Genomic DNA, 20,797 nt, shown 5'->3' on the forward strand with positions numbered 1-20,797 from the left:
TACACCTGTCACTCTTTCCGAAGCATGGAATATTTCTAGAGTGCCCCATAAATACATTGTACTCAGGTAATGCTTGGAAAATACATGTCTAAACTTTCAGAGTTTTGCAAATCACAAAAATATTCAATACGGTTGCTAAAAATAGCCACAGCCTGATAACATAGCTCCCAGATATTGATGTGATGTAATTAATTGAATCTTTGTATCCAAAAAGTCAAGATCTGGCCAGAGTGCGCAATAAGATTCACAAACATTTACTTACTTTTTGTTCCATTATGACAAGGGTTAAAACTGTATATACCGGATCGTGCCAGACTATCCCAGTATTCTCACTGGCATGCTCATTACTAAATCATTTATGTTTTGACCTGTATTCATACTTGTAATTTTCTTGGCAATTAAATCTGATTAAATTAATTAAACTGTGTGTGCTGGTGATGAAACTCAAACAATGCAGTTAAATATATCTGTCCAAAACGTTAGATAATCCGTACATATTAAGGAGTATATAGAATGACATCCTGACAATTTCAGGATTGTACTATTCCTGTTAATATGCAGAAGTTCTTACTTATTTCACAGATCCAGACCATAAGTATATTCATACGCTGTAAGTTTTAAGGCTAAGTTCCAATTCTTTAAAATGTATTTTATAAACTACTCAGGTGATCAACACCGTTTATGGACTCATCACAGCTTAAAACTGATGTATAAATCATACGGAAGATGGACATGGTTCAGTGACTTAATACGCCTTCACAATGTTTTATAACTTACACAGGTGATATAAAAGGCTATTGGACTAATTACAACTACAAAATGATTTGTAACTAATTCCATCTTTGAAATTATTTGCAACCTACACAGTTAATATACGTGGTTCACGGACTAATTACAGCTTTAAAATGATTTCTAACTAAAAAGTGAGGAAAATTGTTTATGGACTAAGTATAACTTACACTAGTGATGTTCATCTTTTATGAAACGATTTATAATCTACAAAGGTGACATAAAGTGTTAAGAGACTAATTACATAATTTTATTTTATAATTTATAACGAAGTACATATTTGCAATGGCATTGAACCTACACAGGTGATATACATGGTTTATGAACCAAGTACATTCTTCAAATAATTTGTAACCTACACAGGTGATAAGCATGGTCTATGGACTTGGCACACCTTTTGAAATGATATGCAACTAGGTCCATCGTTGAAATGATTTGTAATCTCTTTAGGAAATGGACATGGTTTATAGATTAAGCACATCTCTGAAATAATTTTCAACCTAAACATGTGGTGGCAAAAGTGTACAATCTAAGTTCATCTTCGAAATGATGTCTAACCTACACAGGTAATAAACATGTTTTATGGATTAACTTTATATCTTTGAAATGGTTTCTGACCTATGCAGGTGATGGACATCGTACAGTTTTGAAATGATTTCTGAACTACACATACACTGGACTAAATACTCATTTACATTGATTTATAACATGCTCAGGTGATTGATATTGTGTATGGCCTAGGAACATATATGAAATCGTTTACTACTTACTTTGATGATTACATGGGTTATGCACTAAGTGTACCTCTGAAATGATGTTTATCCTACACAAGTGATGGGCATGGTTTATGCACTAACTTGTATTTTTAAAGTGATTTATAACTAGGTACATCTTTGAGTTGATTTATAATCTAGACAGGCATATGATATATACAATACATAACCTAATCAGGTTATGGACATAATCAATGGACAAAGTAAATCTTAAATCTTCAAAATGATTTATAACCTGCACAGGTGATGGAGTTTGAACTAAGTTCATACTGGAAATGATTTATTATCTTATACATATTGTTTATAGACTACGTATATATTTGAAAGAATCTCAACATCAGGTTTTTTAATCTTTGAACAATTTTAAATAAGTGTATATTGATTTGTTTTGTCTTAAAGACGGCACTAGTACTTTGGATCAAACTATTTAATGTGAGTAGTTTGCCAGATCAGAAGTTTTAAAAGTCATTACTTAACAACAAGTGTAAATAAACTTGAAAATACTGTTGTTAATTTAAAATCAAGAAAGGAATTAAAATGACTGATATAATAATCAATCCTTTGAAGGACACTGGAAAGACAGACACTGGAAGGACAGACACTGGAAAGACAGACACTGGAAAGACAGACACTGGAAAGACACACATTACTAAGTAATATACAAGTATCAGTGTCATACCATAAGTATTAGAGAATTTTGGTTTAATACCTAACACTTTTACCAAATAGTGCAACATATCGAAAGAAAAGAAAACTATGATTTGACAAATATTTTATGCATGGCAAAGTCAGTAACAGCAAAATTATGTAATGGCCGTGTCTTTTTCATGTTCTGTGACTCGTCTGTAACGAGATGGAACTTCAGTAACTTTAAGTTTACATTGTATATGTCGAGGGTATTGAAATATTTTAATTCAAAATATTCATCAACATGGTTTGACCACGCTCACTATGGCTTATATAAATTTATTTTACATGGTATTTAAACAAATATTACATGTAATGGCTCATGTGCAAGAAAAGTTTTCAAACATGAATCAAAAATAAACAATAATGTCCCCATGATAATTTATACAAACTGAAATTATTGCATTTATATATTTTTAATATATTCAACAAACGAGGTTTGCCATATCAATTTTTTCGAAATGGTTGCTTCCCCTGCCAACAGAAATAACAGATCCAAAGCAGGAAAAGTATTTAATTTAGTATCATGCAATTCTACTAAATATGTACCAGGATACTGCGTATGAAATATAATAAAGACTGAATGGATGGATAGCAAAATAAACTGGCAGAGGCAACAATTATAAAGTATTTAATTTCCCTGCCTAAACAAACAAGGTAACACAATTGTATCTAATGACTTGTACTATTTTACCAACCCCCACCACCACATATTCCAATTTAATTTAACTTGTGTTTCATCTCAAACAAAGTCATTATATTGTGGGGCCGTCAACAGCTGTTTAAAATGTTTTTGAGCAAGAAAAATAGTCATTACCTTCCTCTGTAGGCTGTACTGCTCCTTGTTTCTTACCTGAAAGCATGCATACATCCTTCTACGTTTTATTGTATTATTATCAATACAACTAGCAATTTAAGGAGGTGCTCTTCGTTTCTTGTCTTATTATATCATTTGATGGTATTATTGTCAACGCAATGTGCAATTTAACAATGTAACATTTTGAATAAAGTATAAAAAAAGCCCACATTTAATATCGGAACCTTAATCAGCAGCAATCTGTAAATAATAATGTATATTATAATTACTATGCAGTTCACAATATTTGCTCCTACAAAATACAGCAAGAATAATGAAAAAACTTTCAGAAAGAAAAGATCCTAATACATACCTTTAATACCATTCTTCCTATTATGCCAAACACAGGTGATGGCATAGCAATCAGCATGCAAAATGATGTCATCACATCAAGTATCATTTATATGGAATTTGAAACACTTTATGTTAGCTTAAAGAGAGATTTACAATGTTATCTGAAGCAAGAGTTATTGATGAGACAGATGCTTGACTGGCCATATAACAATTTCATATATTTTTGCACTCACTGTACTTCATTTAAATTTAATTCTATCAGTATGTCATATTCCAAATGATAGATGGTTGCTATCATGAGAGTGTGTTGATGCCATTCATGAGCTTGAAGGCGGGAAAAGTAGTTATTTATTTGCGGCAGAAATTAGACATGCCTTTTATAAAAGAGTGACACATATTGTGTCTGAAATCGTGTTCTATTAATATCTGATGAAGAAATCTAATTTATAATCAGGTGTATCCATATTTTCAATTCCATCATACATAATCATGACTAGATTCATAAAAAAGATGCTGCCATACAGACACTACTGAATATAAAACAATGCTCCAAAAGTCCTGTTTAGAATACTGCCTTCACTATCATCACAAGAACTGTCCAATGCAAACTCAGCAAACTGAAAGACTCATGCCTGAGCGATAAGGCAAACAAGATGCACTTATATGCGGACTCGAATTACATAATCCGCTTTTACGAGGATTTAAAAACATCCATATTAAGTGCTTATGGAACCAAACAACCCATTGACAAAGACAAAATCTTACAAAGGTGGAGACAACTCTTTCACAACATTGTCAGTTAATACACTATATTTAACTGTTTGACTGCAGATATTTTGCAACACTGACTGAACCTGAGAAAGCAACCAACTTGCTGCCAAAATACCGGTATCAGATTTTATGTTGGCAAATATCTACCATGCCAGAGGCTTGAACATGATTGAGCAACAGACTGAACTTTTCTGGTTAATCCGGACACAAGGAACTGTAACCCAGGGATACAGGAATGCATCCGCTGTATACTTATGCAAGCGGACATAAAACACAATTGTGACAACAATCAGGACATGCCCTTGCTGTCAAAAGCCAGCAAAATCCTCACCAGGATTCCACTGAATTGTCGTATGTGTCATATCAGTCAAGTGCTTCTTTCTGGTTTCAAAGGGCAAAGAACTGCATACATGGTGCTCGTAGCTTGTTAACTGCAGGATAAATGGCACATAGAGAATTCCCACCTGTACATGACATTTCTTGACCTGATAAAATCTGTTGACTCAGTTAGTCAGAGACACACATTTATGATGGCCTCTGGACGATCATAGTACAATTTGGTTGTCAAATTACTTTGTTCTAATTGTTTGGCAATGCTATAATGGAATCCCTGCTTTCATCATGGACAACTGTGCATCTGAACCTGCTGCCAGTGAAGTCATGCAAGTCTGTATAAGGGTCTTTTTAGTATAATGTTTTCCATCACGTTTTCAGATTTCATATTGACCGTAAGTTCTGGAATCTGAGTAGACCAGAAGTGAAGACAAAGCTACAAAAGTGACTGTTCATAATCATCTATTTGCTGTCAACAGTTCATGTAATGCCAACTCGAAGTATATGCAACAAGCATCGCACCATTTCCCTTCAGCATGCGACAATGTCTGTCTCATAATAACAATCAATCCAACACAGGTGATGCACCAGACTATGCCAGGAAAGCCTTACGCAGGGTTTACCTTCACAAAGAATGGCCACACATTCCAGGAAGGTGACAGTGTCGCTGATCTTAAGAGTCCAGATTGATACCAAACATCCCCAAGCAAGCATAGCCTTTGCAGACTATACACAAAAGCATGGAAGAGCATATCACCAGTTGGCAAATGAGTGATTGCAAAGGATACAAGCTAAGTTGAAAGAGAGAAAGGAATCTGTCGAATGACTTAAATACATTCTTAAGTTGTTCTTTAAATACTTCAATTATAAAGTCAGACATTGGATAGTTTCATCTGATTCAGTCTCATCCATATTGGATCAACAGAATGCGAACTCAGTCGAACTGCTGGATCAGTGGAACAGAAGGGCGCGCATCTTATTTATCAGATTAGATTGCAGCATGTTTTGTGTTAAACAAGCAGCCTCAAGTGAATCACCTGTTCACTGTAATACGCACAGTACATATAAAAATTGATCCGAGCAGCCAATCACGTGGTCAAGGAAACCAATCTAGTTAGTTATGTAATGCTAGTCTTTAGACTCAAAAGATGAAGAATATCCTTAAGACATGGAGCAATATGGCGCCTTAACAAGAGTAGAAGAGATCCACATATCATGTTTTTCTTCTTTTACTGCAAAGCTTACAAATGCATATAGTAGAACCATCCACTTTTAAATGAAATGATAGCAATGCAGGCAGTACAACCATCATCTTTTAAAAGAAATGATATCAATGCATGTGGTACAACCACACTCTTGTACAAGAAATAGTTGCTATAATAATGCATACCTTAACAGAAAGAAAAAAAGATATTTTCACTACAAAAATAAAGTTTGGCAAATAACCAGCCTGAAAAGGTTTTTCCTAAACTGACCATCCATTCTGGGGATGTAGTGATACCACGATGTTCAATATGGCTACTGTGGTAATCATGTTGGATGTGCAAACATAATCATTTTTACCTAGGATGAACTAGAGCATGGGATGAATTTGGTACATCATAAGTCTTATAATTATAATAGTGATTTGACCGTTGAGGTGGCGCTCTAGTTTCGTATTTTGCATAGGGTTAGAATTTTAAAGAAAAATAATTTCCCTGGCTTTCCTCGCTGGTTATACTGGCTGTTTAAAAAAAGACCTTGCATATCTTAGGTATAATTCAAAGAACCTTTAGTTCCCTTTATTTTGGTGTATGATTGATGGGTATAATATGGGTTATAGAGTACGCAGCTTGGTCTTACTCCAGATGTGCACCTTTGAAAAAGTACTAGCTCCTCTTGGTCATTTTCACTTACTGAACTTCAAAGGTAAGTTGTATAAAAAGGAGCCGATAAGTTCATTTTACATTTTATATATTTGGTAATTCATTCATTGCACTTTTAGAGGCTGATATTGTCTAGTCTGGCAAAATTCATTTTCCCTATTGTAATACCCGCTATGTATAGTGTACTTTAGACTAATTCAGGCTGATTTTTTAGCACAAGGGAACAGTCATGTTTGTTAGCAGTGTGCTTAGATTGTGTACAATTTCCAAAAGTACAATATCCAAATAAATATCATCCACATTACATTAATGTAGCATAGAGGTATGCCAACATTCTCTCCATTGTGAATGTTTACATATTCTGACGAATCATGCTGATGGAATCGTTAATCTAAGTTTCTTGTTTTTGTTTAATTTTTGTCAGTTCATTATTCTGTTTACTTATACCTTGTTCCAGTTAATAACTGTTTTAGTCATATCAGTAATATAACTAACTGCACATCAGTGTGTTAAATATTCAATATTCTGATCTTCTGTACATGAGTTAGATTTAGGATTCTAACTACCTTCGAACCATCCATAAATAGAGATCATATTACATGAGTTAGATATAGGATTTTATCTACCTTCGAATCATCCGTAAATATATACCATATTGTTGTTACCATTGTTAGTATATTCGTTGTAATCTGACCCCAACCTGGTTCATCTTGTTACACTAGCAATAAAACTGTTGACTGATGACAGTAAACTCATGAACTGAAGTTAGTTACATCACTTGACCTTATGAGAAAGATAACCTAGAAGAAAGTACAAGAACAACTTTAGATGACATGTAATGCCCCAATAAGGGAATCTCGTAAATTATTGAATGGTTAATGTGAATAATGAGAAAATGATATATTTACATCCATCCGCAGACTGTTCCTGAAAAGTAAAGAAAATAACATTTTAAAAGTTATTATTCATTGCTGCTTATGTGCCAATGTGTGCAAAATTGCACCATGAGTACAATTGTGACCCTCACTTATGTAGGAGCAAGAATTATCAAGCCCTAATGATACAGGATAAATGTGGTGACGTGGTGTAAGGAATCTGCCATTTCGTCTAATACTGATAATCCAGGCTAAATGTGGAGATTATGGTGGAATGGATCTGACATACTTTTCACAAAGATTGCTGATATGGGATAAACGTAACATATTTAACAAAAGATGTTACAGTAAGTGAGGAGTCCAGTGGCATGGCAAAACAGGCATTGGTGATCATTCCTGAATTATATCAAACACCGCCATGAAGTGAAGTGATTGGATCCATTGTTGAGTTTATATGGCATGTATTCTAACCTATCATATACATGGATCCATTGATGAGTTTATATGGTATGAATTTCAACCTATGACATACATTGTTGTTGTCGTTGTTGTTGTTGTTGTATGGTTTAACGCCATTTTTCAGAACGCGATAGGCTATACATGGCGGCCAGTATTAATGGTGGAGGAAGAACCCGGGAAACCCCTGAAAAGAACCACCGACCCACGAGAAGCTACTGGCAAGCTTTCTCGCATACCCACATTAGCCAAATCCGAGACTCGAACCCACGGAGAGGTGAGATGGCAGTGATCCGTAACGGAGAGCGCTTTAGATCACTCGGCCACTCGGGGCCCCATGACATACATGGATCGATTGATGAGTTTGTATGGCATGTATTCCAACCTATCATATACCTGGACCCATTGATGAGTTTATATGGCATGTATTCTAACCTATCACATACATGGATCCATTGATGAGTTTATATGGCATGTATTCTAACCTATCATATGCATTAAGAAGTAAGAAGAGTAGCTTGAAAGATCTGATGCTCTTCTGGGCGATCATACATTCCAGGAATTGAAGTAAGACTAGTAAGACTGTCTCTTAATTTTAACTGCCTGTCAGCTTTGCACTCCGTTCATTAGAACAAAGGAGACATCATTAGAACACTTCTCGTGAAATATCCATGTCGTCATGATCAGATTTGCACCATTTTCATTAACATCCAACTGGACATCATATGAATAGGATTTTCTGCTCAAGAAAGTGTCATACCATTTTTGAGATGCCATCCGTATGGGATACCAGACTGGTACCTTTTGTACTTAGGACTAGCTAAACAGTGTAAGACGTGTTTAGTAAAAACTTCATACTGATATGACCATATATGTATAATGAATAACAGTAACACAATCTTAACAATCGCCACTATGGTAGCCATACTGAACCTCAGATCGGTACCACTTTAACTAGACAAATACGTATGTTAGTTAAAACCCCTTATTTATATGACTATCCATAACAAGATTTTAAGATGGATGCCATGTCGTAAATATTCAACATCAAACCGGCATAATTTTTGTTCAGAACCAACTACATATCACACGAAGTCTATTAGTGAAATGTCCATTTTTTAGTATGAACATCAAATCAGGAGGAGAGGAAATAACGAGAGTTTAAAGATGGTTGCCATATCCTACCTGAAATATTTCAACTCATTATTGATGTAACACTCACACATATATTTCCACGTGTTGTTTTAAATGTGTACATTATAAATCAGTGCGCATCAAGTGAATATCAACATTAGAGTTACAAGAAGAAATGTATTGTATTGCATTAAAAACAATTGAAATTTGCATACAATTTTGGTATTGATATGAGTTCAACGTTTTTATTAGAACTATGACCATTTACTGCACAATATAACTAAAAGATATGCGATCTCTTAATCTTATATAAATCATGCATGTTCTTTTAATTCTAAGTGTCCTTCCTCAGTATTCATCCGGAATACAGAAACTTTAATAGAAGATATGGCTTGTTCACAAATATTAAAATAATTGTGACAGCTGGATTACTTCCAACAGTACCATAACATAAAGAATTTTTGAAAACATAAGTACCTCACATATCAGAGTGGAGAATTAGCTGCAGATTAAAAGAAATGACTCTCTGCATGCATTTAACATGCATCAACTGCAAATAGCAAATTAATCCTTTCTCACCGTTTCCTGAAACCAGAAGTTTATCACATCCTGGGACATAATTACATGACTGATCTCATGGAAATGGCAAGGAACATCTTCATTCCCTTTGAGGTCTTCAACAGGGATCAAACAGTCTACACGGTACCCGTCCATTCTGGGGCATTGTATGAAAAGGTCAAATCGTAGACTCTGTCCCAGATATGAAATAATACTGGACAAAGTCATTGTGATGAACTTTTGAACACCGGTACACAGTTTAGAAGAAGGATTCTTCTCAGTGGCCCCCATTCTTGTGACTTGTGCAAATATGACATAGTCCCTGAATAATATGGTCAGTCTATGATGAAGATCAATATTAAACACACAACAGCCACAAAAGATCAAATTTTCAGACATTTTCTTGGCAATGGGCCAGTGACCAACACATGTGGCAAGAAGGCGATGGAAAATGGGAGCAGGAAGGAATTTCCCTCGGAAGACATAACAAAGGACTGAGGAACTGTTCCTCTCTGGATGTTGTGCAAGGCTGATCAACTCTGTGGGTGTTCTTTCCTTAAGCATGCATGGTGCGAGGTAATAACTTTCCACCTGAAAAATAAAAGAGACGAAATGTAGTTGAATGTGTTGTGGGGTTTTAACGCCATTTTCAGCACAAGATAGGCTATACACGGTGGCCAGTATTAATGGTGGAGGAAGAACCCAGGAAAACCATGGAAAGAACCACATACCCAAGCGAAGCTACTGGCAAGCTTTCTCACATAACCCCATTGGCCGAACCCAGGTAGACAGAGTTGAGATTACGTGATCCATAACGTGAGCGCTTTAGATCACTCGGCTACTCGGTTCCCTATGAAATGTAGAAAGCGTTTATACGTTCAATTATGTTAGAAAATATGAACATTTAAAAAACGTTATAAATACACGTATCAATTTCAGTCTAGTAGACATAATTTCTAAATGAATTTAAGCTGAGGAGGAAACAAGAAAACTACCCATTGCAGTATAGCCAGGTTACATACCATACATATAGTATGAATTTTATTAATGGACTGACCAATCTAAATGCCAACTCCATTGAAAGAGCATAAACCATACATATAGTATGAATTTTATTAATGGATTGACCAATCTTAATGCTAACTCCATTGACTCTACAAATAATAACGTCTGACAAAGTGATAATAGACTGACTCATCTAAACACCTCACTGTGGCACTCTCTACAGAAGCCATAGAATACCACCTTATAGAGAATGTGAGTATACTGATGTACATTATACAGTACACCCTCACTGTGACACTCTCTACAGAAGCCATAGAATACCACCTTATAGATAATGTGAGTATACTGATGTACACGATACATTATAGCCTTATTGTAACAATGTCTACAGAAGCCCTAGAGAATATCACCTCATAGTAAGACTACCATAAAATAAAGTAGATCAGATAGTGTCACTTTATTATAACACCATCCATAACAGCCAAATTATATCAGCTTATAGTGAGACTGTGTTATAATAAAATACTATGGACACTTAAAATGAAGGAATACTTACTCGTTATAATAGTAATATTACCTACTAGTGTAGTACATGATACTCACTCATTATAATTCTGTATGTGGCAGATATCCCGTATACTGCCTTATACTTCATGCAATATTCCCTGCTCCATGGCAGATGTACTGAATACTGCCTTATGCACGTCATACCGTATTCAATGATCAATGATATTTATACTGTATGCTGCCTTCTATAGATTATGCTGTATTCACTGCTCCATGGTACTGTATACTACCTTATATACATCATACAGTATTCAATGATCAATAGGATTCATACAGTATACTGCCTTATACACTTCATACAGTATTCCCTGACCCATGGCAGATATACTGTATACTGCCTTATACACATCATGCAGTATTCCCTTTGAGGCAAAAGCTTCTTTAACCAAGCAAGAAATATTTTGGTCCAGTATTTGGTGGAATATTTTGGATAAAAGTGTTTTGGTTTCGATCATTAAGTCTGTATCAGACTCTGACATAAAAGTAAAGAAATTAAAATTAAAATACAAGATTGAATTTGAGTGAAGAAAGCTGGAACATCAGAAAGATAAAGAAGAAAAACAAATGTAGTTGAAGTTACAGAAAGAATAAAAACATAGGCAGCTATAAATGACGGAAAGAAGAAAAACAAACGTTATTGGAGAAAAAGGAAAGAGAAACAAATGCAGCTACAAGTGAAGAAAGAGAAGAGAGACAAATGCAGTTAAAGAAAGAACAAATGGAATTAAAGAAAGAACAAGCGCAGTTACAGAAAGAGCAAATGCATCAACAATTGGAGAATGAGGAGAGAAAGAAACATTAAAATGCAAAGACAGAAGGAAGAGAGGGGAATATCAATATAGAATAAAAGAAATAGAGCTGGCAAGTGAAATGCGCGTTCCGACTTCACTTGCAAATTCAAGTTTTAATGTTACTAAGAATTTTAGGTTAGTGTCCCATTTTAGTGAAAAACTAGACAAATATTTATTATTTTCCATATTGGGCTCAATTATTACAGTGTGAACTTTGTTGGCAAAACCCTATATATTTATTCAGTTCAGACAGTGCCGACTATGATCAGGTTAAGGAATGCATCTTAAAGGGTTATGATTTTGTCTCTGAGGTTTAGCAACAAAAATGCAGGAACTATAAAAAAGAAACTGAACAAACTCATATCTAAATTGCAAGTGAAAAATAGTAGCTATTTAATAGGTGGTGCTTAGTCAGGAATGTTGATCAAGATTACAAAATTCACAGACAACTTGTATTACTTGAAGTGTTCAAGAACTGGGTCCATAGTGACATTAAGACTCATTTGGATGAGCATAAGATCGAAACCTTGGAAAATGCTGCTCGTGTTTCTGACGAGTATTATTTATTTCGTAAAGTTCTTTTTTTAAGTAAGTCTTCCACTCAGCAGTCTTCTGGTACAAAAACGTATTTCATTTTTATACAAGCCATTCTAAGTTTAAACCTGGCAAAACTGTTAAAAATCAAGTTTCTGATAAGAATGATCAGAAATCCTTATATCTTCCTACGTGAACCTATTGCAAGAAGAAAGGACACGTTATTCCTGATTGCTACAAACTGACAAATAAGCGTCAGAATCAAGACGAACCTATTCCAAATGCCTTTGTTTCTAAGAGGTCATAGTCACGGTCATATATGGAAAGCAATACACTTGCTGGGTCTAATAAACCCCAGTCTGCTTTTCTTATTAAGAATTATAAACCATTCATGTCAGAGGATTCTATATCACTCTTGGGTGATTCAGCCAATCCCATCCCTATTAAACGTTTAAGGGACACACGGGCTTCTCAGAGTCGTTTATTATCAGGTACTTTCTTTTTTTCTGAGAAGTATTCTTCCAACGAGAATGTTCTTATTCAGGGAGTAGAGTGCGGCTTTGCTAATGTTCCTCGCCATTGTGTAAATTCGTCATCAGACTTAGCCTTAGGACTCGTGACAGTAGGAACAGTGTACGCTTTACCTGTTCAGGGTATTAAGTTATTACTAGGCAATGGCCTAGTTGGATATAAGGTTGCGGTCAATCCACTTGTAACTGACAAGCCTTGTTTAGATCAGAAGGTGGATCCTATTGGAAATAATTCCTTGAGTAAAAGCCTTGTTTGAATCAGAAATTCGATCTTATTGAACAAGAATTTCCTGATTTATTCGCAGCTTGTGCAGTTATCAGAGCTATGGCAAAGAAAGCTCTTGAAAATGATGTTGATCAGGAAAGTGTTCCTTTAGCTGACACATGTTTTGGTCAAGCTTCTGATGAGGTCACTTTCACTCCTTCTTTGGATCAATCAAAGGATCACAGTGATCTTGAACTGCTCATTCTCTTTATTCTAATCAGGGTGACAAAAAACAATCACTTGTTGTCAAACAGGACAAAATCCTGGGATCTCATGTGTTTCAAAAAGCCATTAGTGAAACTTAAGTCACAGAAGCACCTGTCTGTTATTTCGTTAAAAATGGATTCTTTAAAGAAAATGGAAACATCCTGAGGTACCTGCTGATGAAGAATGGCCAGTGAACTGTCAAATTGTAGTTCCAAAATCATACAGACAGGAAATACCAAGTCTGGCCCATAAAATTCCTTTGGCTGGTCATTTAGGGATTAATAAGACGTATCACAATATGTTGAATCACTTCTACTAGCCAAAAATCAAAAGCTATGTTTGTAAATACTGTAGACTTTGTCATACTTGTCAAATGGTAAGCAAACTCAATCAGAAGATACCTATGGTTGATCTGCAACCTATTCCTACATTTGACGAACCATTTAGCAGAATTATGGTAGACAATGTCAGTCCCTTACCTAAGACCAAGTCAGGTGCTGATACATGTTGACCACAATGTGTGCGTCAACAAGATTTCCAGAGGCAATTCCTTTGACGAATATTAAAACTAAAACAATAGTAAAAGCTTTGATAAAGTTTGTTTTTACTCAATTTGGCCTTCCCAAATCTGTCCAAAATGATCATTGGTCAAATTTTATGTCTGGAAATTTCCCGCAATTTCTGTACAAATTAGGCGTACAACAATTTAAATCTTCTGCCTATCACCCTGAGAGCCAAGAGGCTTTAGAAGGATTTCACCAAACTTTGAAAAATATAATTCGGTCATATTGTTTCTATAAAGGCAAAGATTGGTGTAAAGGCATTCATTTACGTTTCTTTGCTGTTACAGAATCGGTTCAAGAATCTTCAGAATTCAGTCACTTTGAACTAGATTTTGGTAATACTTTGTGTGGACCACTGAAGTTGTTAAATGAGAAACTTCTTTCTGATGAAGACACTGGAATTAATCTTCTTGATTATGTTTCCAATTTTAAGCACAAGTTGTGAAAGATTTGTGAGGTCGTAAGAACTAACTTGCACTCTATTCAGTCCAAAATGAAATCAAAGTATGATAAGAATATAAAGGATAAGAGTTTTCAGCCTGGTGATAGAGTTCTGGCTCTCTTGCTCTTCTCACAAAATCCTCTTCAGGTCAAGTAGCATGGTCCTCGCACAGTTGAAAAGAAATTAATTGATTTAAATTATATCATACACACTCATGGAAGGCGTAAACAAAAGCAACTTTGCCACAAAAATATGTTAAAGGTGTACGTTGAGAGAGAGAGAGAGATTAATCATGCAATTAGTTCAGTTGTACCTGTCATTCTCTCAGGATTTAAGTGAAGGGATGCAATCAGACTCTACTGATTTTGAGGTGACAATTCTTCAGAACTAAAAAATTATGAATGATCTGGAAAAAAAACGTTCACATTTGCAACAAGAAGAAAGGAATGAACTTAAACAGTTATTACTTGAATACAAGCATTTATTTCCAGACGGACTTACAAGAACAAACACAATTTTTCATGACGGTGAAATTGTAAATTCCACACCCATGAAACAACATCAATACAGGATGAAACCTCTCAAACAGGAATACTTGAAAAAAGAAATTCAGTATTTGCTGGAGAATGATTTCATAAAGCCAAGTAAAGGTGAGTGATGTTCACCATGTATACTTGCTCCGAACACAGATAAAACAGCTCAAGAATGGATGACTAGATTTTATAAGACAGGAAATGCAAAGCATGTTACCTAATTTGACTTTCTGAAAGGAGTTTGGCAAATTCCATTGATGGAAAGAGCAAAAGAAATTCTGGCATTCATGCGTTTTATCAATGAAAAGTGATGTCTTTTGAGATGAAAGGTTCGCCAAGTACTTGTCAACATCTAATGAATATGATTTCTTCTGGTCTAGATAATTTTGATGCTTACAAGATGATGTCATCATCTGCAACGACACATGGAAAGAACATTTAGCAACAATTCGTAAATTCTTTGACAGACTCACTGCTGCAAATTTGACAATTAATTTATTCAAAAGTGAGTTTTGCAGTGCTTGTGTAACATTTCTAGGACATATCGTGGGAAATGGACAAGTTCAAGGTATAGATGCTAAGGTCAACGCTATCTCTTGATCCCTGTGCCTATCAGTGAAACGTAACTGATGCCATTTTGTGGTATGGCTGGATACTATTGGAAATTTTGTTCCAATATTTCCATAAGGGCTGAAACCCTGACAAATTTTTTAAGCCAAAAAAAAAAAAACATGTTTCATTGGACATAAAAATGGCAGGAGGCTTTCGATAAGTTAAAAGCCATAATTAAGAGTGCACCAGTTCTTACAGATCCAAATTTCAGCCATTAATTGAAACGGTTGGTGCAAGTGATGTTGGGGTTGGGGCAGTATTGATTTAAGAAGATAATAATGGTGTTGATCATCCGGTATACCTTTTTGTTCTAATAAATAAGCATCACAGAATGTATTCAACAATCGAGAAGGAATGTTTGGCTTTGATATTGGCATTACAACACTTTAAAGTTTACATTAGTTCAGCTCCTCCAATTATTGTGTTTTGTGATCATAACCCCTTTACTTGCATCAGCAAGCTGAAAAACAAAACTCAGAGATTATTAAGGTGCAAATTGTTATTACAGGAATATAATATTGACGTCAGCACATCAAAGGAAAAGACAATTTAAGTGCACTTTCCCATTTATATAAATATTATTTCATGTATACCTTTTATCATTCAAAAGATTTCTTCTTCTCTTCTTTTTTTTTATAAAGCACATTTATAATTGACATATGGTAAAAAAGGCTTTATTATATAATTTGTTCTTTTTCTTTTATGGGGTAAGTACTGTATCTATTTAATTTAATTATTTGTTATTTTTTAATATTTTTAAAACTTCTATTGCATGATATTGTAATGAAACTTTGTATTTGATATTATTTAGAATAAAGTTCAGTTTTGACTGATTTTTTATTTTTGACGCAAATGCTGACCTAGTTCGCTACCTTGTTTCCAAATCAGTGACAACTGTAGTAAGCAACTTATTACCATTTTGTTTTAATTCTTTTTCAGAATATGAATTAAGTCAATGCCATACCTGGACTAGGTGATAATTATCATGTAACAAACTTCCATCTGTTTTGCGTTTCAGCTAGACTGATTCCTAATGTATTGAGATAGCATTGTCAGTCGTACCATAACACTTGAAAAGTCAAGTTGTTGTACGTTGTGTCCAGTTTGGGCTAATTATTTTATTTTCTTCAAATTATTTTGAATTCAAGTGACATTTATTGAAACAAACAGAATTAAAAAAACTGAAATAATATTTTCTATGATTCAACAAAAGACTATCGACACTGCAGCACTTTGCATGTTCCAACAGATGTCATCATCTTCCATTATGGATTTAATCAGGATTCAAACTCAGTTTCATTCCGGACATTTTATTACTAGAACTTATATTGTTTTAATTATTAGATTATGTTTGGTTTCGATTCGTAAAACCTAAGTTTTTTTCTTCTCATTTTTAACTTGATATTCTAGGGAAATAAATTATTGTTACATTACATTTTGTAAGAGCCAAGACATGTAATACATGGAATATATACACTATACTGCCTTGTATATGCATCAGTATTCTCTGATCTATGGGATCCATACTGTACACTGCCATACATACATCATACATTATTCCTTGATCTATGGGACCCATACAGAATAATGTCTTATATACATCATACATTATTCCGTGATCCATGACTGATATATAGTATACTGCCGTATACACATCATGCAGTATTCCCTGCTCCATAGCAGATATCGCGTATACTGCCTTATACATATCAAACAGTATTCAATGATCAATGAAATTCATATTGTATACTGTTTTATATACATCATACAGAATTCCCTGATCCATGGCATATATAGTATACTGCCTTACACACTACATACAGTATTCCCTGATGTATGGGATCCATACAGTATACTACCATATATACATCATACATTATTCCCTGACCCATGGCAGATGTAGTATACTGCCTTATGCACATCATACAGTATTCCTGGATGAATGGGATCCATACAGTATACTGTCTTATATACATTAAACAGTATCCCCTTACCCATGACAGATATACAGTGTGTCAGATATATCATATAGTATTCCCTGACATATGGGATCCAAACAGTATATTGTCTTGTATACATTATAAAGTATTTCCCGATTCAACGCAAATATACTGTATACTGCCTTATGTATATCATAGAGTATTCCCTGATGCATGAAACCCAAATGGTATAACATAATAATAATATTTATTCTTGCAACAAGTTTGTCTTAAAATGTTTGCAATCAACAAGCAAAATTTTGTAGGATATTTGTAATAATTCCAGTTATCTACATAGAGGTATATCAAGTAATGCAATTTGTATGACAGTAAATAACTTAAAGTAAACGTGGGATAATTAACAACAAAGTGAAACTCATGAGCACGAAAAGGGCATGGGAACACAGTCCTGGGGATGCTGTTATATCTACTTATATTTACCATTACATTGAATATGTTATAGTATACTTCCTGATATTGAAATGCCTTATAATAAATGCAGATGATACATTATTCCTTCATTACAATGATGTAAATGGCAATAACACATTGACTTATAGTGACAGTGTAGGTAGAAACTGGATAGTCATGCAAGACAATTTTGGATACAGAAGGTGTATAGTCACTCATGACTGTTGTGTATACATGAGGTACAGAGTCACTCATAACTGTTTGTGCAGACATGACGGATACAGTCAAAAGTGACTATTTTGTAGACAGGAAGTGAATAAATCATTCGTGACATGTGCAAACATAAGGTGAGTAGTCACTTGCGACTGTTTTGCAGAGAGGAGGTGTATAGACACTCATCACTTATTTGCAGACAGAAGGGGGATACTTAGTTGGGATAGTTTTGTAAACATTATCAGTGTAATCACTCTGGTCGGTTTTGTTGGCAGAGGCCATATAGACAGTCCATTCAGTTACACTGGCTCTCTAAGGGTATAGTCATTGAGGTATTGACAAAGGAGGTATAGTCATTCAAAACCGTTTTGATGGAAGAGAGTTATATTCATTACCGCCAGTTTTGTTGTCAGAAAGGTTATTGTCTTTCCAGATAGTTTTGGTGGCAGAGAGTGTACAGCAAATTTCCATACCATTCGGAGAGGAAAATTAGGAGCATAACGTTTAGAGAAGGGACAATTCACACATAAATTTGACTTTTTTGAAGAAATGTCGATGGATTCAGTTACATGGCAACATATAACTGTGTGTGTTAACTGTTACCTGTAAGAATACATTTTTAAAACTGTTTTCCTAATCCATATTATATCACGGAATAATAGTAACTGTTACATGACAATAATATAAACCACATAATGTATGGCCATGTCTTAACAGTGAGACAAATCATTTCGATGTTCAGTCACTCTTTCAGCAGACACATAAAAAACGATGCGAAATGAAGCATCGCATTAATAAAAAACAGACAGTTACAGTAACAATTACAAAATAAAACCATTGTTGTATGTATTCGCAATATTTATTTGTTGTATGTACTCGAAATATTTAATACCACTTGTTAAAGACTTTTCCAATAAATTCATCATATGTCACAGGGTATTACTAACACTTAACAAGGCACCTGTCTTCGAGTTTTGAGTAGTTGAAATGTATATAAGCTCTTTAATGGTTACTTATTATTGTCATGCTGGTTTCTCACAGAGACAGTATATAAGATTTCTGATTTTAAATCTCTATCTTAAAAGACACAACATTCAACATCATGTTCTTTGAATGTCTTGAACGAAAATGGAGAAAAACACTACTGGTTTATGAAGGCTGTCTTTACCATTTGCAAAAATATTAGAGGGGAAGGAAATATGACAATGTAGTAATTGTCCCTCCGAAGGTCAATGTCACATTGCCAATGGAGGAATGATCAAAGGTAACAGCAACTCTGCCAGTGGAGAAATGATCAAAGGTCATTGCCACACTGCCAGTGGGGAAATGATCAAAGACCGTTGTCACACTGCCAGTGGAGAAATGATCAAAGGATGTTGCTACACTGCCAGTGCTGAAATGATCAAAGGCCATTGCCACAGTGCCAATGGAGAAATGATCAAAGGTCTTTGCCACACAACAAATGGAGCAATGATCAAAGGCCATTGCTACACTGCAATGGAGAAATGATAAAATTATGTTGCCACACTGCCAAAGGCCATTGCCACACTGTCAATAGAAAAACGATCAAACGTCATTGCTACACTGCAAAATGGAGAAATGGTCGAAGGATGTTGCCACACTGTCAATGAAGAAATGATCAAAGACCGTTGCCACACTGCCAATGGCAAAATGAACAAAGGCTATTGCTACACTGCCGATGGAGAAATGTTCAAAGGCCATTGCCACACTGACATTGGATAAATAATCTAAGGTCATTGCCACATTGCCCATTGAAAAATGATCAAAGGCCACTACCACACTGCCAATGAAGAAATGATAAAAAGGCATTGCAACACTGCCAATGGATAAATGTTCAAAGTCCATTGTCGCACTGCAGATGGAGAAATGATCAAAGGCCATTGCCACACTGCTAATGGAGAAATGATCGCATTGCCTTCATATGATCTGTATGCTGCATTTTCAGGAGAAATTGGCAAGCGCATGTTAGAATATCAATCAAATAGAAATGAAGAATCGGAAGAACATTCTCCGGTTATAGTTCAATCAGTACCTTGAAATTTGTCTCAGGGATATTTCCATGTTTTTAAAGTTTAAGGATGAAACATTGCCTTGACAGTTTATTTTGGATTAAAAACACAATATTTACATAGCTTAAGATCAATATGATTAACAGCTCCTAAATACCTAGAAATTATATATGAAATTTGATAGCAAGGCCATACATGTAAGTATTAGACATTATTTTCAAGTTAGACAAGGTAATATGTATTTTATATGAAGGGATTAAAGAAATATTAAAACCATAAGATGCCTGAATTACCTTTATTTTTGTAAACATTGAAAATGTTCCCCAACAGACTGGGCACATGCAGCTTTACTTGTCTATATAAAGATGACACATGTCTCAAATCACACCTTTTACACATAGTATCATTGGATACTTGCCAGCCCATTTGAAGTTTTTACATGTTTATATGTTCAAACAAACATTACAAAACAAAAATATTATATACGGTTGTTGTCTTTCATAGGCAATTTTGTTGTATCTTGTCTTAATTAGTCAAATATTACACCTGTAAAATTTCTGCAATTTTCAACCACACAAAACTCATTGGATCAGCAGGTGCATGTAGGTCAGACACCAAAAAGAATTCATCAAAATAGTTTTCTCTTGAGTAATATTTTGAAATATGGTATTTTTTCACAAGCTCGAACCGTAAAAACCATTATTTTCACAGTGATTTGTGAATA

The 20,797-nt window shown here is 34.8% G+C and overlaps 1 protein-coding gene across 1 annotated transcript in view; it reads right to left on the minus strand.

Annotated features, from left to right (window-relative positions):
• Window positions 1-20,797, minus strand: part of LOC149772546 (uncharacterized) — a 129,526-nt gene that overhangs the window by 26,337 nt on the left and 82,392 nt on the right. The window contains exons 14-16 of the mRNA XM_089947659.1: window positions 9,413-9,982; window positions 7,277-7,295; window positions 3,067-3,102 (exon numbers count right to left, since the gene is read on the minus strand). Of these exons, the coding sequence (XP_089803785.1) occupies window positions 3,067-3,102; window positions 7,277-7,295; window positions 9,413-9,982 (625 nt within the window). The remainder of the gene's footprint in view (window positions 1-3,066; window positions 3,103-7,276; window positions 7,296-9,412; window positions 9,983-20,797) is intronic.

Source organism: Sinohyriopsis cumingii, unplaced genomic scaffold, assembly GCF_028554795.1.
Source record: "Sinohyriopsis cumingii isolate HCF-2022 unplaced genomic scaffold, ASM2855479v2 utg001397l, whole genome shotgun sequence".
NCBI lineage: Eukaryota > Metazoa > Mollusca > Bivalvia > Unionida > Unionidae > Sinohyriopsis > Sinohyriopsis cumingii.